At 52.9% G+C, this 24,347-nt stretch overlaps 6 protein-coding genes across 6 annotated transcripts; 3 read left to right on the top strand and 3 right to left on the bottom strand.

Moving 5' to 3' along the window:
- Nucleotides 1-547: 547 nt before the first annotated feature.
- Nucleotides 548-1,216, top strand: BBK36DRAFT_1165211 (hypothetical protein; the record flags this gene model as incomplete). The annotated part of the gene is made up of 1 exon (XM_024894756.1): nucleotides 548-1,216. The coding sequence occupies one exon, from the start codon at nucleotides 548-550 to the stop codon at nucleotides 1,214-1,216; it is 669 nt and encodes a 222-aa protein (XP_024754023.1).
- A 558-nt stretch (nucleotides 1,217-1,774) lies between these two features.
- On the bottom strand, nucleotides 1,775-2,656 carry BBK36DRAFT_1165210 (hypothetical protein; the record flags this gene model as incomplete). Its single annotated transcript, XM_024894755.1, has 2 exons — nucleotides 1,775-2,463; nucleotides 2,551-2,656. 2 exons carry the CDS (start codon nucleotides 2,654-2,656, stop codon nucleotides 1,775-1,777), a joined length of 795 nt encoding a protein of 264 aa, XP_024754022.1.
- Nucleotides 2,657-3,614: 958 nt separating this feature from the next.
- On the top strand, nucleotides 3,615-5,702 carry BBK36DRAFT_1134029 (TRM-domain-containing protein). Its single transcript, XM_024892175.1, has one exon. The coding sequence runs from the start codon at nucleotides 3,758-3,760 to the stop codon at nucleotides 5,651-5,653; it is 1,896 nt and encodes a 631-aa protein (XP_024754021.1). The 5' UTR covers nucleotides 3,615-3,757; the 3' UTR covers nucleotides 5,654-5,702.
- A 3,751-nt stretch (nucleotides 5,703-9,453) lies between these two features.
- BBK36DRAFT_1175223 (hypothetical protein) lies at nucleotides 9,454-9,964 on the top strand (the record flags this gene model as incomplete). The annotated part of the gene is made up of 2 exons (XM_024895960.1): nucleotides 9,454-9,793; nucleotides 9,919-9,964. Coding segments are annotated over exons 1-2 (308 nt in total), but the record flags the coding sequence as incomplete, so codon positions are not given.
- Nucleotides 9,965-16,155: 6,191 nt separating this feature from the next.
- Nucleotides 16,156-17,364, bottom strand: BBK36DRAFT_1108878 (carbon catabolite repressor protein; the record flags this gene model as incomplete). The annotated part of the gene is made up of 1 exon (XM_024889416.1): nucleotides 16,156-17,364. The coding sequence occupies one exon, from the start codon at nucleotides 17,362-17,364 to the stop codon at nucleotides 16,156-16,158; it is 1,209 nt and encodes a 402-aa protein (XP_024754019.1).
- A 5,621-nt stretch (nucleotides 17,365-22,985) lies between these two features.
- Nucleotides 22,986-23,562, bottom strand: BBK36DRAFT_1175218 (hypothetical protein; the record flags this gene model as incomplete). The annotated part of the gene is made up of 4 exons (XM_024895959.1): nucleotides 22,986-23,196; nucleotides 23,256-23,331; nucleotides 23,388-23,449; nucleotides 23,482-23,562. 4 exons carry the CDS (start codon nucleotides 23,560-23,562, stop codon nucleotides 23,059-23,061), a joined length of 357 nt encoding a protein of 118 aa, XP_024754018.1. The 3' UTR covers nucleotides 22,986-23,058.
- Between the last annotated feature and the right edge of the window lie 785 nt (nucleotides 23,563-24,347).

Raw genomic sequence — 24,347 nt, 5'->3', positions numbered from 1 at the left:
GCGTTGCTTTTCTTGGATTGAACTTCTCATAATAAAGCAAATGATGTCTTCAGCGCTGCTGCCCATAACCACGATTCATTTTGATTCTCTTCGGTAGCTTTGTGGCGCTACCTTGAGAGCTCGAGCTCAGGGTGTCTGCTTCTGGTGACTCATGAAGCGGTTTCTTATCCAAGCTTTATTACCCATTTGGGAAGTTGACGCTCGAAGCGAGACGAACTTTTGAACAAGACCGTCTATCTGAGTCACTATGCAGGATAACAGAGACCATCCCCGGAGAATTCTGAGCATTACTTCCGGGACAGGTGGGTTAAATTATATTAGCTGCATGTGTAGCAAGTGAGAAATGCCCGAAGGATCAAACCCCAATTTATAGACCTCCAACAACCCCAGGATATAAACCGACGACATGCTGTAAATTGGCCTCAACCTCCCAAACATCTTCTCATCATCCCATGCTCAAGACAACTCCCAATCGCCATAGCAGACATTTGCTCCTCACACACACAATCAAATAACAACAACGACAGCAGCAGCAGCAACAGCAACCATGTCCCGCCAAATCTCTCACCTCAACACAACCATCCCCTCCCCGACAAACCCCCTCCTCACCCTCCGCACAATCCTCCCGTCCGACGCCCCCTCCCTCTCACACATCCTCTCCGCGCCCTCAAACAAGACCGATCCCAACGCGAAAGACGTTGATGTCGCAACTGCGGGAGCAATCATCAATCGTATGCGCGAAGAAGCAAGCCAGCCCACCATCCTCGACGACCAAGGAAATGTCGTTAGTGGACCGAGCCGCGTCAATATGATTCTGGTGCTCAGATCAGAGGATGAAAACGGCCAGCCTGTTGAAAAGGTCATTGGCCTGGGAGGGTTTGGGGCGATCAAAGACTGGGAGCGAGATGGACGGAAGATCCGGGCTGGCGATGTGGGCGTCATGCTGGATCCCGCATACAAGCGACAAGGTTATGGCGTTGAGGCTATGAAGATGGCTATAAACTGGGCTTTCACACCTGCGAGCGAGGGAGGTCCTCAGCTCGATCTGGTTACCATTACGACGTTGGAGGATAATGGTCCGATGGTAAAGCTCCTGCACGAGAGACTTGGGCTCGAAGGCAAAGGGGTCGCGAGGCCAGCGGAGTTTGACAAGGACAAGAACGAGATATACTACGAAATCACAAAAGAAGATTGGGAAAGCATAAACCCCAACTGACATGCAAACGAATACATGCAAATGAAAACACTCAAAGGTTTTTTGTCAAGGCGGCTGCTAAACGCAAGGCCATTTCAAGGACATTCAGACATTTCCAAGAACAATCAGGACGCAGAGAGGAAACATATGCTAGTCGATAAATTTGTCTGCAGCTTGACCACATAAATTACACCACCAATTAACTCAACGACGATGTCCGTCGGAGGAACATGCTGAAAAATGCTCGCCGTCTAAATACACAAAGCAATCCACAACCCCAGCGCCATATTGACCAACAACGAAGATGGAGAACCAGTCGTGACCGTCGTCTTTCCGTTCCTATTAAAGGCCCTTGATCTGCTCCAAGTCTCTCCCTGCAACATGCGCGGCCAATTTATCTCGCAAAATGGTAGTGATGATTTGAGTCGAAGAAGAGCACGTCGAAATGATATAAGCCGTTTCATTCATCTTCGAAAGATGGAGGTGATAAATGTCGAACACAATCTGGATCGGGAGCAAAATCGAAAGGCAGCAGCCTGCTTGAATAGACCGCGCCGAACATGAACAATTCATTAGACATTATTTTCCACTGGCCAAACTGGCATTACCATCTCCGCCACCAAGTGTCAGAGCCAATGGCTTTGACATGGGCGGAGCGCCCGCTTGCATCAAAGCACCAGATCGTTGACCTGTCTGCTGGGCAATTCGAGACATGTAGTTGGCTGGTAAGTTCGCAGATACCGTTGCCTTGGCATCTTGGTAAAGATCGAAACACTCGGCGAGGATTTGGTCAGTAGCCTGATCCGCGGGGGCAATACCGGAGTCAAGAATCTCTTTGATGTGGTCTTCCAGGGCTTCGAACTCGGACTTGTCATATCGATATCGGTCGGGCAGTCCGCTGTTCTGGAGGAAGGCAAGGAGTCCCGCAATGATGGTGTTCGCAGCGCCTAGAATAGTGATGGGGGTACCTTGGGTAAACGACATGGAGCCGAGGGACGTCAGCGTCGCTCCGATGAAGAGCTGCAACAGCATCAAGATCCACCTGATGCCACTAGACGCATGGTAGTAATAGAAGAACTTGGTACGCTGAGTCACGGTGTCCTTGTACAGCCCGCGAGGCATGCCTTTGGGTGGCCAGATCCAGCTGGTTGGATGGATTGGTGTATGCTGTTCCCGATCCCGGATGCCGCCTATGCCGTGGGCAACGATTCCCCATTCATGAGTTGTCAGAAACCTGTGACGAGGTGTCTGGTGCTGCTGATGAGCCTCTAGGACTTTGGGAGGTCTAGGTGCTGGAGGGACGTTGGGAGGTCCTGTGGGAGCCGGTGCTTGCTTGGGAGGCTCTCCATGAGAACCTGCAGGAGGCGCGGGATAATTGTTGTTGTTATTGCTGTTTCCAACAGAGAAAGGTGGAAGCGTGGGAGCTTCAGTGTTGGGATTGCCCTTTGATGACTTGGACATGATGGGCAATGGGAAATGTAGACGAGGAGCAATAGCGACAGTGATGGGGAGCTGCGGATTGACGGGCTGGAGATGGAAATGTGACCAACACAATATGGGAAGATCACCAGCGTCTGCTCGTGAGGTGAAGAGAATAAGCAAAAGAAGAGAAAGGTGAAGAATCACGGTCTGGGGGGAGAAGAAGGGGGTCAATCGACGGCCTGGGCTGACTCTTCGTTCGTTGGAGGGGAAGAAGGAGCCAAAGAGCATGTTCTACTTCAACATCACAAAAGCTCTTACCTGCGGTTAGGGTCCTGGCAAGGAGTGCCTGCGCATGGAGATGCTTGAGCACATGGCAAGCCGAGAATACGCGAAGACACAAGGGCAGCTTGTTCTTTGGGCAACCGGGCGTGATCAACAAGGCTGTTGAGAGAAACAGTAGAGAAGGGCATCTGGAGACGGCTGGCAGGACGGACCGCTTCTGAGAATGCAGAGTTGACTTGAAAGAATGAGCGTCTCATATGCACGGAAAGGAGCGCACCACTGATACGGGGACCGTTGCTGCAGACCTGCACACTGAGAATGTCACATGCAACTCCATCGTGGGGTACCTAATTGCTTGCAAACCAGAAGATCCACGAGCAACTGAATCTTTATCTTTGAGCCGACATTAGGTATGTATCCATTGTAGCTACTCTTTGAGCACTGCATATATATTTTAAAACCAGCGGCTGGCAAAAATGTGTATTTCCTATCAAAGATTGGATTTCAGAGAATGATGCAATTCGCGATGGGTTAATACATGTAGATGGATCAGCTCTTGGAGGTTAACGATGGTGGGGCTGACCAATTTCACCGCCTTTGCAGCAAGCGGCAGAATTCGAAAAAATTATGGGTTTGGAGCTTCCCGACATGAAGCTTTTCTCAGACTTTAATCTTCTACCAAACAATTGTGCTCGAAAAGTGCGCCTGGATATTTGCATGTTCCGCGGCGCTTTTGCACTGAAGCACCTGCTGCGTCTTACAGGAACACTGAGGCCTGCCAGTTCCTGCGGCGGAATCGCTCCAATCGTCCACACGCGGTCTATCGTGGGAAGGAATCTTTGTTCTTCAGTTGCGCCAATGGCAGGCACCGTCGAAGTCGAAACCGTGGAGAAGGATGGAAAGCAGTTCCGCGTGGTGAAGGAAGGCAAGGCGACCATCTTGGTGCCCCAGGGTGCTAAGATTGGAGAGGACAGGGGAGAGGTGCAGCAGGTGTTTTACAATCCGATCCAGCAGTACAACCGAGACCTGTCTGTTCTTGCCATCAAGACATACGGGGAGGAGATCCTAGCGAAGAGAAAGGAGAAGATTCTGGCAAAATCGAATAAGCAAGGCAAGAAGAGAAAGCGAGAGGAGAAAGATGACGGCAACCCTTCGGCCGAGTCAGAGGCGACTGCGAAGCCAGCTTTAGAGCCTGCTGCTGAACCTTCAGAAGAGCAGAAAGCCCACAAGCCGAGCTTCAGAATACTGGACGCTCTATCGGCATCTGGACTGAGAGCGTTGCGATACGGACATGAGCTGCCCTTTGTCACTTCTATAAACGCAAACGATCTCTCCAAATCCGCGGCCGAATCTATCAAGCTGAACGTGAACCACAACGGCCTCGATGATGTTATCACAGTAACGAACGAAGACGCCCTTGCACACATGTACCGCGCAATTGCCGACGACCTGTCGAAGAGAGACCGCCATGGCAATCCGACCAAGTCTCACAAGTTTGACGTGATCGACCTGGATCCATACGGCACGGCAGCACCGTTTTTCGACGCTGCGCTACAATCCGTCAGGGATGATGGGGGCCTGCTCTGCATCACATGCACTGATAGTGCTGTCTGGGCGGGACATAGCTACTGCGAAAAGACATTTGCGCTGTACGGCGGCACTCCTATCAAAGGGATGCATTCTCACGAGGCAGGATTGCGGCTGATCCTGAATGCTATTGCGACGTCCGGCGCCCGGTATGGTCTGGCTATTGAGCCTTTGCTGTCTCTATCCATCGATTTCTACACCAAAGTCTTCGTCAAGGTCACCAAATCACCACAAGCCGTGAAATTCCTGGGATCCAAAACCATGATAGTATACAGCTGCGATCACGGCTGCTCGGCCTTTGAGACCCAGTACCTCCTGAGAAGCAGGCCGACCCCCAACAAGAAGGGCAGTGGATCGTTCTATAAGCACGGCATGGCAGCCGGGCCGGTCGTGGATAGACATTGCCAACATTGTGGCCACAAGATGCATGTCAACGGCCCCATGTACGGAGGCCGCATCCACTCGGCGGATTTCATTCAGAGGCTGCTCGATCAGATTCCCAACGCCTCGCCAGAGGTCTACGGTACTCTTCCCAGGCTTGAGGGCATGCTCCGGACGGCGCTGGAAGAGATCATCCCGGGACCAGAGGTTGATCCCACTGTGGATCCCAAGGATGCTCAGCATACAGAGATCGACCATTGCCCCTTCTTCGTGATTCCATCCAAGCTGGCAACTGTGGTATCCTGCGCTGCTCCGAGCGATGACATGTTCCGCGGCGCTTTGATACATCTAGGCTACCAAGTCGGGCGAAGTCACTGTCGACCAGGAAGCGTGAAGACAGATGCACCTTGGTCTACGATTTGGTGGATCATTACGGAGTGGATTCGCCAAAAGTCTCCCATCAAAGCGTCCAAGTTCACACCGCTGATGCCCGGTTGGAAGATTCTACACGATGCCGGACTAGTTGGTCGAGAAGATGAAGCATCGAAGGAGGCTGACAGCAAAATGGAAGACGTCGCGACAGAAGGAAAGCCTCAAAGCGAGGAGAAGGCGGAGGAGCCGACCGAACAGGTTTCGAGCCCGAACGAGGCCGAGTTGCGGAAAACGCTGGTATTCGATGATGATCTCGCTCGACTGGGTCGATTGCGGGATACGCAGAAACTTGTTCGATACCAAATGAACCCTCGACCAGATTGGGGGCCGTTGTCAAAAGCCAAGGCCCAATGAAGGAGAAACCACAATGAGCATTTGCAATCAAGCGTCACGAATAGCCAGGATTCTCCGAAATGAGAAGAGCAGAAGAACAATAATGATTCCATCCCACAGTGACGACCATAAATGAACCGAGCCAACTACATATCGTGAAGCACGAAGGATGGATGATTCACTTCTGCTGAGGGTCGACAATTCCCCGAGTCGCTGGCTGTGTGGACAATCTTTTCTTCCCCCTTATTGCCATATTATAACAATATATGTCTTTCTGTCGGTTGTCGGCCCTTTCTGCACGCGTTTCGTTCCAGTTCTCTCTTCGTACCCCTTTTGAATTCCCGATCATGCATCTCCATCCTGCGCGGTGCCTTACACACCTTCTCGTTTCCGACAAGATGGGCATCAATGCGGCAAACACCATCGATTCCCTACACATCTGCAAGGACGACAGAACCCGGGGCCCCACGGGCAACACCCATCCACCTCCTCAAACCCCCTGCTCATCTCTCATGCAATCTGCGCTGCAGGCCAATCAAACAAGGCAATCTCACTGGTCTGTGTGTTTCGCCCTTTTCATCTCGAGGTGCACTGGAACCCTACACCCTACGACGACGCATCAAACCACAGAGCTCATGTGGGCCGTTATTGCCTTTGAGTTACAAATACCAATGTAAGTGAGATGGCAGCAGCAGTATCAGCTGCAGCAGGAAGATATGGAGGGCCTAATTGGAACGCACAGCCGTCCGAAAGACCAGCCATGCGCATGCATGCTTATCTTGAAGATTGCCCCTCCTCCTGCTTCTTCTCTCCCAACCGCCCCCTTTTTACACGTTTGCAGAAACGAGGCGAGAGTGTGGCTCGCAGTGAGCATTTTGGCCAGGGCAGCTCATATACACAATGAGCACGAGCTGGAAAGCAACGTCCGCTGTTACATTGCGAAATAATAATGCAGCATGGCCAGACGAAAGTTCCAATAAGGCGATATCTCGGTCTCGGCGCAGGCAGCTACTCTTCGCCGGCCCCTCAAGGGTTCGCACCCAAATTTCATTGTCCTTTTGCTCCTCTGCAGAGGTTGTAACAACCCATGTCCATCTGTTGCCAACTTCCAAGGCACGCTCACAGACGATACGACGCCGGGGAAAGCTTTCCGCTTGAATCTGTCAAGGCATTTTCAAGGTACAACCGTCCGAGAAGAAGCATGTACACTACATTCACCCTCCCAATTCACATGTATTGAAATCGCCCGATCGAAAAGGAGAGAATAGCCGTGGTCAGGGGATCCTTGAAACCCCGCTGCTTCGGATAATGAGGTCTTCGACGGACTGCTTTGAGGTTCTTGCGTATGGGCTTACCTGACTGCATGGTTATCCAAGCAGCTACAAACACGGGTACAAGGTACGACGAAGAATCGAGGTTCAATTCAATGTTCACAAAGAGTTCGAAACAGTATCCTATAGCCAAACAGCGTCTCGTATAAGGCAGAGAGAAGCTTGGCCTGGGATTTCGACTGATTGATAGATCAGCGGCGCCAGAGTTATCTCACATGCTGCTGATGCTCATAGGGCACGCAATTGACGTGATTCGGTTTGGAGACGGCTCAAAGCGGTTCGCAAGGCAAGCCTTTCACATGTTTATCTCTTTTTCTTGAGAGCAATGTCAGCTACTGGCCTCACAAGCTTATGCAAGCCCCGGATTTCCTTGATACTAGTTGCGGGTGAAAGGCATATCTCTGGCATCGGGAACTATCGGGTTGGACCTCAGCTGGCTACAGATGCTTCTCTTATCTACGAAGTATTCCGTACGCAGAGAGTGGATGCTTACATATCTACGCCAATTGATATCACAAAGGACAGAACTTGAGCTGGCGAGACCGGACTATTCCAGAGGCATTCAATTCGCAGTTGCTTGCAGTTTGCATCTCCAACAGGCAAACAACATGGGATATCGCGGCAGCCACTCGAATGAACACCAGCAGAGGATCAAGAGAAATAACTCAGATACTCGAGACATACGAACGGGGGCATATCGATCCAATATCGCAAACCTTGGATCATTGGGGTCGGAAGTCCTGATTACCGAGCCGATAAGGTCAACAATCAGGTTTCCAGTCGGTTAAATCAGCCGAACCGCAACGATCTCTCGGTCCGATGGCACTGTCCAGCTTTTTCTCCCGCTCTCTTCAATCTACACGGAGTATCGCCCATAATATCTCTTTCTCCAAGAGAATGAGTTCAAGCCTCAATCTGCAACCCCATTTTCTTGCGCCATCGGGCCCTCTTTCTACAGATTACTTGCTGCATCAATCGGTTGAACGGAAGGAATCTCGGTACTACTACCTTTGTGCCGAAGATTGCCTTTGCGTAGGTACATATCTGCAAGATTGCGGCTCCGAGATGCCAAGTAAACACTAGTAGTTGTATGATGCTCTCTTTCACATGCCTGAGATAGCTTGAGCTTGAGCTCTCCCGGCTCGGTAAATTATCCGAGAAGGTGGTGATGTAGTATTATTTAGCTTGCGAGCTAGACGTCTTTCGAGTTTAGTCGACGGCTGCTTGGGGATGTGTTCCATTCAAACTTGCACGGCACAGGTTGTTACGGTATGTTATCACGTATGTATGTATGCTGCAGGGTGAGATTCGCCGTTCATACTGTAGCTTTTGGCTTTGGGCATGCAAATTGCTTGGCTGGTGCTACTCCAGACTTCTACTCCGTAGACTCCGTGCTCTTGCAGCTGCTGCTATCCCTGAACGGCCGGGGGAGAGACGAGGGGTTGTGGGGGAATGCGATTCAGGTTTTCTGCTGCGGACTGAATCGAGAGAGGAGCGGGATTTACTATCACGGAGAGAATATTCGACAGGTACTACATACCCCGGTCCAATGCTGTTGCAGTCCGCTCTGGCGAAAGCAGGCAGACAAGAAGGTCGTTCTACAAACTACAAAGTCCGCAGTATGATTACTACTACTCATTGCGCAGATGTTGTGGGCAAGGGGTCTCGGAACAGCTGCTGGTGCTCCAATGCCCCCTACCATGCCCCTTGCTGCGTTGCAGGCGGCTGAGGCTCGTTCATGCTCGCCTTGAGCCCCACGATGGCTCGATTTCGGCGTATTGGAGATGTGGCATGCCATTACCCCTCCCCTGTGTATCACAGTTCCTTTGGCGTTTTCCACGGAGCATTCCACTCGTTTGCTCGAGGCCATGGGCAGCGGCGGAAAGCAGAAGCAAAGCAAATCAAGGAAGCGGTGGAGCGGGCAAGCAGGCAGAAGAGGAAGAGACACACATACTCCATGCGCGCACATGGTCGTACATATGTACGGAGCACGGAGTACATATGCATGGCGCGTGGCAGCATTTGGCCATGGGCCATCTTGCAAACTCGTCCTCGAATGTACATGTAGCCCTCCAGGTACTTCGTGCTGCAGCCGAACGGAACGGAACCGACCTGGGACTTAATATATTGTGCATGCGGCGTGAGATGATCATTTATGTGGATCGCTATCATCCGATCGTGCTGGCAGTGTGCCGATACACACACGTCGCCCGGCAGGCCGGCAAATCAAACGGCGGCATTGGCGACGGGGTTGTATTCGGATCAATTTGCGTTTGCTGCAGGTGTTGTATGATAACAGCCATGATCTGATATTGGTGGTGGCTCCCGCCGGCGTGTCGCTTGCGGCTGTTCATCTGGATGTTTGTTGGGGAGCAATTTGCGTTGCCGCGAGCTGCCAGCGGATCTCGTACGATGAGCTTCAACCACATGGTACGTAGAGGCTATGCCGGGGCCGCATACTTACATGTAGTACTACTGTACTCCAGACGTGTGTGCTTGATAAACGGAGATGGGGGAGAAGGGTGAAATTGCGGTGTCTATCGCGGGGCTCCCACTGCGGTGCCTTGCATGACATTGCGCAAGGCCCAGTGCTGCAGCGACCCTCCCCGAGTCATTCATTCGGCATCCAGGCCCGACCGAGTACGAAGTGTTCGAGTTGCGGATACTAGACGGAGCTCAAGCGATGAGCCACCAGCCGGCATCGAGGAGCAGCAAGCAGCCGCAGGCGGTCCCGGAGTTGAGCACATATGCGCATGTCCGGACCGAACAACTGGCGGGCTATGTGCTGGCACGACAAACAGGGACATGCATACGGAACTTTGCATGGTAGGTACTGTGAGGTAGAGCAGCATCGTCGAATTCGCGCTCTTGACCCACGTCAGTCCAACTCAACGCCAACACCGCCAAGTGAGGCTGGAAAATGAAGCTCAACTGCGTAGAACTGGTACCAAGCAGTCACGATACCTTCAACAACTCGGTTCAATATATCGAACCCCCGCTCGTATGTATGAGTCGCCGTGCGCAGACAAGACCAAGGCCGTATCAGAGCAGGCAGGGCCAAGGGGCGTTTGGATTGATGCGTTGACGCCCTGGGCAGGTCGGGCGATTGATTGGCTGGTGCGGCAGGCCTTGTCTGGAAATCCGCTCGCAACTCCGGATACGTTTGCCTTGCCCTGGACTGAACGATTCAAGGCGATGAAAATTTTTCCCTTCTTGCCTGCCTTGCTTCAATCTGTGGCCAGCTTGGCGTTGCAACGTAACAGGTCATTGGTGTCCGTAATAGTGCGGCCATCTTGCCGCTGTGCAGTCTGCATTGCAATACGATCTCCTGCCTGGTTGGACCAGGAATTGTGCGTTGATGAACGAGGGGAGGTTCTTGATGTTCCTGGGGAGCGAGTGCATGTGGGGTTGCGGGAAAATCTGGAGATGAGCCTCAATATCCGTAGCAAGAGCCCACGTCCTTGGAATCATCAAGGTGCTTTCAAGGCGCGGCTCCTGGTGCAACAAGCACTTCATATTCCAAATGTATCCATCTTGACCAAAAGATCCCTCTCACCAAAGCACCGAAAGCCGCAAAAGGACAGCAGAAATTGGCACCAGAGACAATTTTGTCTCAGCTTCGCGAACTTGGCGCCGCAAGCGCTTCCTGCTTGGTTCGATCCACCCGCAGCATCGGCGATGGCAATGACTCTGTCTCGCCGTCAAGCTGCGGTCCGGGTCGATGATTTGTGATTCCTACGCTGCATGTTCAGCTGACAAGATAGGCGCTACTTTTTCAGGGCCCCCAGCATCGCCCATCTGGCCCTTTTCCTATATCGGCCAGCTGTCTGTCGGGGTTCGAGGCGCCTCCATGGGCTTTTTTTGCTCTCTTTGATGTCTCGTAGGTAGCACTAAATCACCCCACAGACGATCCCCAGCGAAAGAGGACCTCGAGCGATGCATTGGCACGTTCAGAGCCAAGGGTTTCGTGGGGGTTGCAATTTCATCATCGACTCGAGCCTCTGCTCTAGCACCGAATAGAGGCAAAAGCTGGGGCCAAGAGCGTCCCTGCTTGCCGCCCTCGCCCGAGCCGAGTGAATCTCCTTGGAATAGGCATCACTGGGCCGGCATGCATGAGTCGAGGTTCGGTGAGGCTTTTTGCCGACATGCTCGGATTGGGGAACCGAGAGATGAGGCCGGGGGGGCACGTTCTGAGCTTGTCGATGTCTTTTCGGGCGCGAAGTACGGAGTAGCTGTGCCACGAATTATCCCGCGAGTATCGCCGGTAAAGAGCGAGATAAGGGACGGAAAGGCGAGCTTGCGGCGAGGGGAGGGATGTGGACGAGGCCGAGGACCCCGGAAGATGTCGAATCAGGCATTACAAGGGTCAGATTGAAGTTGCCTTGCCTTGCTTTATCGGCAAGATAGACGCAAGATAGGCAGAATTGATGGGCTTGTATTTCCCCGCCTTCCATGTTTCCCCAGCCAGCCCCTTGGGTCCATCTTTGAACCGGTGCTAATCAATCAAAGGAGATGCACATGAAGCTCATGCAGAGAGTAAATACTATGCATTGGATGATATCTAGGCCTTTGTCCGGAGTTGTTCCATTGGAGGCTCAGCATGTGGACGCAGGAAATGCTCCTATCTTGCTTGCTTGACCTGCTGATTCGAGGGGTTGTTTATCTGGTCTACAGGCAGCGTTTTTAAGGTTCTTAGGCACTGCAGATACTGCAGATAACTGCCTGCCTCCTGTAAGATGCATCCAATACCCGACGGCTGGAAGAAAGAAACGATTGCCGTGCCGCCCTGTTCAAATAGCCTGTAATCACAAACACTTGACAGCTTTTTGCGACTTACCGAGCAATGCGTCTTTTCGCGATCTGAGGCTTACATCACGACAGCCAGTCTGCTGACGCCTCTCCTTCCAGTAGTACGGTTACAAAGTACTGCTGTGCCGGCAATCCCAACCCCGCCCCCACACTCCCTGAGATGGCTAAAATCCGCACCCAAGTTGAAGTGATGGCAGACAGCATTTGAAAGCAGTTGGTTGAGTTACTATTACCAAGTAAGCCACGAAGGATGTGAGAGGCAGACGTGCAAGCTCAAAATCAGGAGGATGAGCATTAGCATTAACAATGATTAACAGGATGGAAGCGCCCAATGACGCGGCCATGTCAAGGGCCCTGCAGATGCAACGACCGCAGATTTCTGTAGTTCACATGGCATCCTGTTTCCCACACGCCATGTGCCAAACTTACAGACACAAGTCAATGCATCCAGGACATTCTCCTCGGGTAATAACTCACGTGGGATTCATGTTTCAGAAAAAGGCAAACAAACCTCAAACGGAAAGAAGGCTCTCTTGCGGATAATCTCATCGGTATGGTGTCCATAACAAGACGACGAGCGCTTCATCAAAAAGCCGCCAGGAGAAAACTCAAACCTTCTTTTGGCACATCATCTCGCAGGCCGTAAAGTAGGTTGGCAAAGTTTTTTTGAGGCGCTGCGGGTAAAACAGGCACATTCCGAGAAAGCCTCGCGCGTATTGGTGCATTTCAACTCACACTCACTCACTTTCACAACAACTTAACACACAATACACAACCCAAAGGGACACACACACACATTCTCGCTAGGCGAACTTGCGTGTATGTGTGTCCGTGTCTTGTGTGACTCATAAGCCATCTAATTCGTCAGACGTATAGAAGCGGTGAAGATGATGATTATGCGTACAAAAAAGTGAAAAGGCAAAAGCAGAGAAGGAAGCAAAGAATGAGAAGAAAATCCTGCCGCGTCTCAGCTTGCAGGCGTCTGTAACAGAAACGAAGCTTCATGCAAGCCACATCACCCCTCGCTCGCCATTTTTTACGTATCACACGGCAGGACGGGCAGAAAGGCACTGCGTTTGTTGTTTGCTTCATTTACCGTACGTAAAAGACTGCATGAAGGTGCATGCTTTGCCCCTTATTACCTGCTTGTACATTACATGGCTGCGTACGTGTCGTTAATAATAGGGTAACGAAGGTGAGGCACAGCATTTCATCATTCCTGCGGTGGCCGATCTCGGCTCAAGACATCACCACTACGTTAACTGCTGGGCAATTTTACAGCATGAATACTCTGTGACCTCAAGACAGTATCAGTATCAACAGTATCAACAGTATATGTTGCGACGTGCTCGATAGGGGTAAGCGTAAACACCGCCATCGTCTGTTGATCAGATCACCCGCCATCACATCAGCTCCATAGGGCAACGCGCGTGCTCTGCAGAGCGAAACACGTCATATCCACAACGACGGCGACCTGCAATTACTACCTAATATGAATCATTCTCTTTGTCTGGTGTTTGGCAATTGTCCGAGACAGCAGCTAGCCTCGCAAGGGTCGCTGACGTGATCTCGATCCCGTCCATGATGTCTCTTGGCTTGGTACTTGGGTATTATGCGTGACAAACAGCTTCAAGAAATGCCCAACAAACGCTTCCTGGCATGGCCAGTTTGAGCCCAGCCGTAGTTAATTACTAACTCGAACGGATATCCCTGTTCTGCTCAGAGGACGCATGGACGGGGCTATGCCATGCCGAATACCCTGAAAAAGAAGAGGAAAAGAAGAGAGTGTACGACAACTGACGGGCGTCCACCAGGCGTCGTCGTCGTTTTATGTGGGGGAAACCGGGTTCAAACCGGGGCAGGAACTGTCCACATGCCGCTGGCCCTGTATACTTGTGAGATTGGGAATCATGAGGAAGATGAAACACTCGACGCAGCAGTGGTAATATTATCGTGCAAGGACAAAAGCGTACGTATGTCGCTTCCACAATCCAAGATAGCCACGGCCTATGGAGGCCATTACGTGTGCTCCCACTCGCAAAACGGGATAAACCCAGCGATCCTTCAGGTTTCGGTGATGCTGTTTAGTAGTGCGGATTCCCGAGCCGCATGGCGCAGTCTCACACAGCCTGTACGGAGTCGCACACACGGGGTCCCCAGACTTGGCGGATTCCCCCCCAAAGATCAGCAGCAGAGCGGCTCTCGCGACAGCTATTCATAGCACCATTGCGCAACGGAATTTTGGTACCACTCCTGAGGCCACCAAAGCGAGCATCGGCATCACACACAAAGGCCCCCGTCTTTCTCGTATCAAAAGGCCGTCATGCCTTCTTTTTCAACAGCCCATCTTCCACAAGGCATCAGGTGTCAGAATCACAGGGAAAAGGCACCGGGCATGTGCCCTCCCTCTATCGTAGCAGTAGAGCCACAATCAGAGTTACAACAGAATGATAACGAGCTCGTATCACAACCAAGATCCCCCGGGCAAATCATGTAGAATCTTTTCCCCATATCTGCAAAAAGGCACACAGTATTTGTATTGCCACCCACCAACGACTAAGCACACAGCATTACTTCTCGCTCTTCCATTGCATTCCATCCCAAGCGAGCCAAACAGAACCAATTCCCAGATCACACACACACACACACCGGGGAGGGAAAAAAAGGCAATCTAGCCTGATTCCAAGGTTCCCTACCCTTCCCCCCCTCCATCCCCAGAGGAGATAAAACCATCTTAGCGCTGAGCCGTCGCCCTACGGAAAAGACCTTTGGATGGATGTCTGGACATCATCGGGATCAGCGCACATGCAATCTGCAGCTACTAGATCACTGACCCTTACTTCCCTGCTTGGGCAGGTAAAAGCAGGTGTGTTGAACATGGATGGGCTCGCTCACCCAAGCCAAGCTTCTAGTACTAGGCGTCTATCTATGACCCCATCCATCTAGTATCTGTCTTTATCTCACCCATTATCTCCCCAGACGACTTCTGCGCCCATCAACAGAGCACAGATACAGAATTAACCCTTGGAAGCCTCCTCCTCCTCCCCCGGATAAACACATCCTAGGACGATGTCCCCCGCAATCTGTCTCATTTCGCGTTTGAGCCAAAAGTGCGCAATCGCGAGTACCTACGTACCTTGCCTTACTTCCAGCTGTTCCCTTTGGGCTACCTACCCACGTACCTTACCAAAGCCCGGGGAGTCAGTCCGCATAATCCCCTTCTTTCCCCCCTTCTTTCTGTTGACCCCCGCGCCTTCGTACGACAGCATATCAGCCATCAGGAGATAACAGCGGGAAGCATCGGGAGGCTTGGGGCTGGGAAGCCCCCCCATGACTAGCAGAGTAAACAAGGGCACGAAAAGTGAAGTTGAAAACAATAAAAATGTTGCTGATTTCATACTTTTAATCTATCCAATAATTTAAACATTATTCCCTGCGAGAGCAGTGCTACGGCAACCATCTCGCTATAACCGCAACTCCATAATACCACAACCCGAAAACCTGTGGAAAAGTCCAGACAAAAGAGAAAAAGACATAATCTATGAAGTCATGACCCTCGTCCAAAAGAACCCGCGGGTCCCACGGATGCACATCTTGCCCCGTGGTCGGTCTTCTCTTCCCCCCCTTCATCCCCCCCTCCATTACCCTTCTCCTTTCGAAACCCCCTGAATAGCGCTGCCGCGTCCCCCAGACTGCATAAGGATTCCCCATATTTTGCAACACCAGGTGTGTTTTGGTTCATTCCCCAGAGCAGCAAAAAGGGAAAGGAAACCTGCCCATCCCGCTGCGCTGCCGAACCTCGCAGAGGCCAAGTGCCGGGCCCAGGTTTTTTTAGTGGCTTGTGGAACGCAAAGAGGATAGACCAGCGAACAGAGCAAGTTCACGGACAAGGAGAGGAAGAAACTCTATGTGCGGGGAGCGTAGGCTTTTCAGCAATCGTCTTATGACCGGCTTCTTTTGGATATCCGTTGCAACTATAACGGGGTAGCCGCTGAATCTAACTAGTCCTCCGCTGTAGTGTACCAGGTGAAAGGAACCAAAAACAAAACAAGTAGAACAAAAGTAGAGAGGTCGAGAAACGGAGCATTAAATAGTAGTCCGTTGGGAAAGTGGTGATGTCTATATTTCCTTGGCCATCCGTGTAGTGTAGGGATCCATCCAAGCGTACAGAAAAAAAAAATGAGCAAAAAAGCACACAAAAAAGAGGAACAAGAAGGAGAAAACAAAATAGCCCGTGTCAAGTCCTGCGGGGGACGACCCTGTCCATTTCCATTTCCGTGTCCATTTCCCTTTCCAATTCCAAACCATTAACGCCAACTCTTTCTATCCATCTATAGCCCAAAGTCGTAAGTCATTCGAGGCGCGCCATGCGTACCGGACATTCTACATCCGATCCATGAGGTCGCCACCAGCAAGACTGCCCGTAGTTGAACTTCTGCCGCTGTTGGGGAAGACGCCGTCAGAGAGGAGGTCCTGGACCGCCACCTTAGGGACTTGAGGAACAGGCAGTTTCCTCTGGCTCCCGTCGGGGCGGCTGATGATGTCGGTAAGCGACATGCCGGGGCTGCGGGTGGTGTTCGCCTGCAGCTGCGGGTGAAATTGCGGAGCGTCCAGGTGAGGCTCCATGGGGGCCAGCGCCGGAGTCGTATTGTGCTGCAACGACAGGTTTCTCAGACTCGGCAGCTCGTAGCCCGAAAAGGGACGGAGGCGAGGGGAGTGAGCGGGAGTTGCGATGGGAGTGTGATCCGGGGTGGGAGACAGAGAGTCGTGGGAGAAGGTGGGAGAAGAGGGAGCCGTGGAGTTGGGCGAGTTGGGCCTCGACCTCTTAGCGTGCCTCAAGCTTGAGTGGTAGTGGTCGTCCTCGTCGTTGGAGTGAGCTCTCGCCATGTGGTACGACGACAGCGAGGGGTGGCCTCGAGAGCTCTGAACGCCCTGGCCGTAGTACGGGTGGTGCCTCGAGTTGTGGTTAGAGGGTGCGCCAGAAAGCGTCTCGCGCTCAATCTGATTTGCCGCCTTGGCGAGCATCGTGATGTCGTTGCCGCGGCCATAGTGGGAAATGGGGCCGTGAGGCATGACAAAGGACGAGTAGGAGTGGGGAGGCGACACGTTGGGAGAGACGAGAGTCGAAGGGGGCGCAGAGCGGATGGCCTTTGGCGCCGCAGGAGGGTGCATCAGGCCATCGACGTGCATGGGATGAGGCATGCCCTGGTGGTGAAGCTGGTGCTGCTGCTGGCCCTTGTTGCCGCGCCTCGAGTTGGGGTTGCTGTGTATCCTCGAGTGCCTCGTCAGTTCATCGGAGCGGGAGAACTTCTTGCTGCAGCCAGGAAACTGGCAGGCATGGGGCTTTTCGCCCGTGTGGGTGCGAATGTGCCTGGTCTGGTGCTCCAGGCGGTGGAATGCCTTGTCGCAAAGAGGGCACTTGTAGGGACGAGGCAGTTCGTTGGCAGTCTCGGTCGACTGAGTTCCTGGGATGGGCCCATTGGGCTTGATGACGGTAACCGCGGCGGTAGACATGGCGCCGCTGTCCTGTCCCGCTGCTGAAGTTGGATTCAGGAGGTTGGAAAAATCCACGGCAGACTGAGCTCGTTGCATGTGATCGAGCGGCAGTCAAAAGCAATATGCGATGTTGAGACGACAAGTCTTGGGTTACAAGAGAGCCAGAGAAGCGAGTGTGGGTTTTGGCGGGAGCAGGCTCTGCTAGTAGTATGCGGTTGTCCTCTTTTGCGGGGAGGAGAGACTGCTGATCTATACAGATATCTGCTGGCGGGTGGTAGCGCTGTTGATAACGATTCTTCTCCGGTCAAATGAATGAGGCTCTTGTCGTCGGTAGTTGCAGGATCGAGATGCGATGTGAGGGTGTGTGAGTGAATGTGGTTCTGGTGGTTGTTTTTTCTTCGTTCATCGAGGGAGAAGCGAACTTTTTTTTTCTTCCGGGAGAGGAGGGGACGGGGGGGGATTCGCTTTAATAAGGGCGGGCTCGGCCGGGTCGGTACTTCGATTCGTACATGGGCACCAGGGAGGGCAAGTGCGGGAGTACAATGTGTGCGTACCTGGGAAAGCGGTACTTGTGCGCAAGTACCTCGACCGCACCACCACAAGCACATGCTGCGGTCGCTACACGGGGCGGTAAATCAGGGGCGTCACGCAGGGCTTAGGCAGCGGCCTTTGGGGGTGCAACAGCGCTGCATGCCACCGTCCAGTGGGCTCGATGGCGCGATGGGGCGCTGAAAGGACGAGGGGGGCAGACGGAGGGACACGTCGCCAGGGCTCAGAGTCGGCCAGAAAGGGGGCACGGGGTACTTGTCGGCTCTCAGATGGTTGTACCTCGCGCCCCAGCATTTCAGAGCCCCCCAGCCCTTGCCCTCCAATTCAGTGGGCGTGGGAGCCCCAGCTGGGGCGAAAGGGCAGGGGCCACAGGGAAGGAGCCAGTGGGAGTGGGCGAGAGGGGAGGTGTGTGCCGATGGCAGGGTGTGCCCTAAGCAGATAATGCCAAGTACTGCCTAGCAGCCCTGAACCCCAGCAGAGGGTGGGTGAGATAGACAGGGCTCACCAAGTGAGATGGCCGATGCCAGCTCGGCCCACGGGAGATGCTCGGCGAGGGCCAAAGTACTCGCGGGCGGAGGGTACATGCCCTCGACTACGTGCCTAGCGTGCTCCAATGGCTTCCATTTTTTCCCCTGCTCTCTCAGATGCAAGCGCTGCTACTCCGTAGACTACGAGGCACCAAACAGAGCGTTTTGCCGCTATTGGGACGCCCCTCGGCCGCGACCACGGTGGAAACCGCGGTCGGACGGTGAGGGAAAGAGAAGGGTTTTCACTGTCGTGCCTGCCTCTTGCTACTGTACACATACGAGTACGCTGTGCCCTCTTTCTGTTGAGCTTTTCTTTCGCCTTTGGCCTTTTCACCGAGCCTGGCTCCACTGACCGCCCAAGTTCCCTTTGCCTTCAAAATTACACACATTTGCACTCAGACCAGCCGTGCCCACGTCAACCCCGGCTGCTACTACTACTCGAACGGTATCGGACAGAATGAGGCGCAGCGTCTGTCGTGCTCGACTGATTGGCCGTCATTCCCCGGAATAGCGATTTGCGTGGCTTTGGAGGCCCGGAGGACCTTTCGAACCTCAAGGTACCAGCTAGTGCTACCAGGTGCCAAGCGCGAATTCGAGTACCTGGCCTGGGGACGGAACCAAAATCAGAACAGGAGAAACATCAGCCCAGGACCGTTTTGAGCAGCATGGCGCTGCGTGCGGCCGTCAAAGTTCCGAGAGGATGCTTGTCATGCGATGGACCCCTTTCCTCTTTGGCCGCAGCGCCTGGAGAAGACCTCAACTCTATTCTGTTTCTTCGCGGGTTGCCTACAGATACGCACGCAATAGTACGGTTTGGTGTGGCTGGCTTCGTCGAGGGTCGGCGCACGCAAAAGACGGGCCAGGTGCCAGAAACGAGCCTTTTGATGCATCGATGATCGCCCGGCGGCTCTTTGCCAGCGACGAAGCCATTACTCTATCGATTCAACTCGCGCGCTGGTTTTTGCTTCTGGGCACGACTCATTTTCCCGTGTCGTGGGGCCGAACGCTAACCGCTACGAGGCCAAGGTGCCGTGGTGCCAAACTTGCTTGCTTCACGCACACACTCACAGCATGCTAACCATTGCTTGAATGTGCTTTTATAGCACTACAAAAATTTGTGTCGTGCATTCCTCCCGCTAGTGGTTGATGATGCGATTGCCAGGGTAAATTTTTCCACTGAGGCAACAATTCTGACGAGATCACAGAGAGCAAGAAGGAGGAGAAAGAGAAGCAGCAAGAAAGGTGAAAGCAAAGACAGAGAAGGCGGAGTCCCAAGATGACAAAAGGACGATGACTAGCACGAGATGGACGAGGAATTGGGCTGCTCATAATCGCACGTGAGCAGACAGAATCCCGCTGCAACCTCTTTACGCTGACCTTTGCTCAGCTTTGCTCGCATTTTCAGTCAGCTGGCTTCGTCTCGCTACCTTGAAAGCGCCCGTCTCTTGTTCCCATCCCCGGTTGCAAAGGTCATCGGGACGCTATATCCCACTCTTTGGGGGCCAAAGTGACAACCAACTTATACAGCTCGTACCAGGCCGCCTGCAACTGACGACGAGTGCTACGTGCGAATTCATGTTCATCGCCCACAGGTGGGGGTTGTCAAGTGTCACAACCACCAACAATGTCCAGGACCTGGAACAGGCTATCGTCTCCTACATACCTGTCCTCGCACGAGTGATGTTGGCCACTAATATCTGGGGAAGCCAAGCCCATCTTTGTTATCGCGGCATGGCAGACCCCATGGAGTATGTGGTCACGCCTCCCAGGAACCTGTCAATCACTTGATCCCTACTCGAACATCAATCGTACAGGCGTGAGGGCCCGTCTGCTGGCTCACGATCCGCGCGCTTAGCCAGTGCTGAATAGCGGGATCAGCCTCTTTTACGTTCTATTCTCTTGGCTCGTCTTTGTTCAACCAACTCACTGCTACAACCAGTCGGTATCCCGGCCTCAACCTGGACAGCTATCTTCTTCCACCAGTAGCTTACTACTAGCAGCAGGATCAGGATACAGCCTCTCAACGCAAATAATTCTTCCGCGGGCAACGCAGCCGTGTCTCGGCTATGTAACAACCCCTTTCCGCTTTGCTGCCTGCCATCTCCCTTGCCACGATTTGGTTCTTGTTGGTAATGGTTGAACTTCTGAGGCTACCGTAGCCTCTGCAAATTGGTCTTCTGCGATCTTATGGAGTCGATCTTGGCTCACCTGAATAGTGAATGGCGTTAGCGGACGAGTGCGACCTGCCTTGACGAAACTAGGCCAGCGGTGATCAGTTCACTGCTGTACATGTTTGCTTGCCGGGACCTTGTTGCTTCTCCGCTGGCCAAGTGCTCCAGGGAGCAGGCAATGCTACGACAATGTACCACTGCCATTTCCGAAAGCGCGTCCGTAATTGAGCTGGTCCATCCTGTTTCCTTACAAGGCGAACGCGATGGTCCGTGAGACATGGGTGTGAATATGCAGCATTCCCCGGAGGATGAATCCCCAGAGGATGCTTCCCCAGACTTTCACGCATTTTCTCACCCATTATCCGACTCAGGGTGGCGTTCTATCATTCCTAGTGCGCCCTTGGTGTTCAAAAAAGTACCCTAATTTGGTCCAGATACGAAGTACGGTACTACGAAGCAGACACTCCCTACTCCGTATTACTGCTCAAGTCTCTGGACATGACTCTCGGCCTTCCTTATCCTCGGCGCGACAATGTCTTGAAGGGCCCTGTCGATTCATGCTGCCTCCATCTCCCCCAGCCGGGGACCCCAGAAATACCCTGGCTCCCTCCCTACGACAGAATGTGGGGGTTCAAGTGTCTTGTTATCTCGCACCAGATATCCCCTGCAATTGGCGCCGCGCAAAGAGATCGCTAGTCTGGCACGGCCGCCACCTCCCCATTCATGTCGTCTAGAATGGGTGTTTCTTATCAGCGAGGCGCGTGCTCTGGGCTTCAGCAGTAGTAATTAATGATCCCGCAATGGGGCCAAGTCCCCCAGACGGAGGTCTAGGCACCCGTCGACGGATTCGCCATTGGCATTAGCGCGCCTCTACTTGTCAACTTTCTCTTCCCGAATCCGGCTTCTGATACAAGTACTGATTGCCTGGATTCATCAGTTGTTTGTACATCCCTGTATCAGCCGCCCGGCCAAATAGCTACGAGTCCCTTGCGAAATCGTGCTCAAACATGTACGAGTGCTCGGACTCGGGCATGTCCAGTCGACCCTTGCGCCTCTAAGCTGCTTCAGGAAATCCGGGGGTTCAATGATCTTAGATCTCCTGAGGGTGCTGCTCCCCTTGTCACCGAGACAAACCGCCACGTAACTGTTCTCGGAACGGGGAAGACCGGCCGACACCCCGGGCAAGGAAGCCTACAGGCTGCACGGGCTGCTCAAGGCATGGATCAATGCGACCTGCTTGTGAAACAGAGGTTACAGAGCCTGTGCTTTGGTTTCATGCCCGAGAGAGAAACACGCAACAATTATTCCGCCAATACGGGGTAATACGCGGCAAGGCAAAATGGGTTGTCGCGGCCGATATCCTTATTGAATACGACCTGACCAAAGGGGCATCAGTCGACACTTCTGGAGAACTAGTGCATCATCATACGGACCGCATGACGGTTGATCAGAAGGGACCTTCTCTCGCAGCGGGTACGGCTAGTAGTAAGTGATGTGTACTCGTACTACTACTACTACTACACCACGAGGTTGGAATCTACGCAGTGCCGACACTGATGGGGCCATATCGAGCTGCTCCGTCGCTGCTCAATTTTAATTACACCTACCATCTTGACGGCACCCTTGGCAAAGTCTCCACCAGCTCAGAGCAATGCTCGCTAAAGAATTTTTGCAGAGGAGATGAAAGGCGATAAGGATGTGCGAAGAGAACTCGGAAGGACTCCGTGGGTATGGCGTGAGGCATGTTTGATCCGAGGATTTTCTTCCAATATTCGGCCCATCTATATGATCCTTTGTATCTGGCGTCTGAAAGCACATGTTTGCCGGCCGGACCAAAACTCGGCATAAGAAAGACACTGCGTACATTTGGGTCCAACTACCAAGTAGGAAAAGGGTCATGCCTGACCATGGTGATGAGAGGGCAGCGCTCCAAATATTCTGCATAACATGAGAGCAAGAAGCAGAGCTAGCATCAAGTATCTCGATGGTCTCTAGTTGCAGTAGTGCGACTCCGTACTCTGAGCCGAGATACCGGATTATCATGGATCTCCCCGACGAGAGGAATGGGGGACGCATGTCCATATCTGGAGAGATATTGGACGGGCATATTCGGCTGAATTACGGAGAAGGCAGGGTCCGAGTTTGCGCAATGGACACGGCAAATGGGGTCACTCGGGCCCCAGGAGAATACTATCACGACAGAAAGATGCTGGGTGCTGACTGCAAATGCTTCAGCTCGGGGAGCTCGCGGCGATAATACCTTGGGCCTCACCTTGCTTCGCGATAGGTACCACTTTGCTTGCTTTGGGGGGGCTGAAGCCCGGAGTGCTACGGACCCGGACTTCCGTGCTAGACGGCCGGAGTAGCAGGAGAACCGCCCGTCATCCTTCAACATACGAGTACGTTTGGCGTGTAGAGACGCCATGTTTCTTTCACGTGTAAACCGGTAGAGAAACGACCGCCGCGTGCTGGTCGACTTTCGATGGCCTCGATTACCTTTCCCTACTCAGCAGCGGCGCACGAGGTGGACTGACCGAACCAAATCAGACCTCGCCATCGCCCACGTGCTTATCATGACTTTCTGCCCCCGACTTCCCAATTTCCCCAGTGGAGGCGCGGCGCCGCTCGGTATCCGGGGCCAATTTGACTCGGCTCTCGTACGAAGTACCCATCAGAGCAAGCTACGAGTAGGTACTACTATTACATGTGCAAGACAGTGGAATCATCAGGCCGAACGTACAAAGCGAGGGTCCCCGTGCGATAGCCGAAGCCATCGCCTCGGCATCAACCCATCATCGGTTGGCAAATCTGCTTGGCTGGCTGGAGATTGCGACCACTAGGTAGTAGTATTGCGAAATACCGCTGTACATACACCGTCCGGTTGGCGACTTGCGATTGCTGCTGCTTGATAAGAAGAGAAGACGACGCCGGCGGCTAATGGGACAGAAGGGTCCAAATTCACTCACGCCCAAGGGGGTACGGAGAGGACGGCTAAAGCACTGGAGAGAGCTGACGGTCAGCGCCCGGCCGAGCCGCCCACAATCCATCTTTGCTATCTATCAATTGCGATCCGACATTAGTGCGCATGGGGTAGCACCTCAACGACGGGGCTACTGTCTATCTATACAGGCTCCATTCAGAGTGCTGGTATCTACAGGTGTCTAACGCGTACTTCATATCTTGCTCTAAGATCTAGACCTGGAGAAAGCAGACCTCTGTGCGGGGTCCCAGGCCTTTTCTTGCTTTATTCATCAACGGGGAACAGAATTTGCAGACTAACGACGTGGATTGAAAGAGACCGAGCTCCTTGGCAGTTGGGGCCGGCCAGGAAGAAGGGGGTATAATCAGAAACCAATTGTATCCCGACATTGCATCATCAGCCTCAAGCCTAGGCTGGGACTTTTTTCGTCGACCGTTTCTCGTTTTCTTACGATGCAACGTGTTACGCCTCCATGGGGGAGGGGTTGCACTAAGAAAAAAAAGTCTGGAGTTCGTCGTTGTTTCGCCGTGGATCTTCTGTTTGTCAGACTCAAAAGTGCGGGCACTGGCAACTTATTACACAATAGCTGGCCCTACTTGGCTCTCTCTCGCGAGAATTACCCTGGTTCTCGTCATCTGCCTCCTGACAATACTCCAGCGGGCTATTTCATACGGCAGTGTTCTTGGGTTCTTGGGTAAGGTATGGATGCCGTAAGCTCTAATACTCCCGGAAACCTTCTTTGGCCCGGCGAGTGATTTTCGATGGCCGCTACACAGCATCTGGATATATTACGAGTACAATAAGCCTTAGATTAGGCTGATGAGCACGCTCTTTTGATTGTTTTACCCCCCC

Source organism: Trichoderma citrinoviride (assembly GCF_003025115.1).
Source record: "Trichoderma citrinoviride strain TUCIM 6016 unplaced genomic scaffold BBK36scaffold_1, whole genome shotgun sequence".
Classification (NCBI taxonomy): domain Eukaryota; kingdom Fungi; phylum Ascomycota; class Sordariomycetes; order Hypocreales; family Hypocreaceae; genus Trichoderma; species Trichoderma citrinoviride.
The sequence above is the reverse complement of the archived record's forward strand: the minus strand, read 5'-3'. Positions and strand labels throughout refer to the sequence as shown.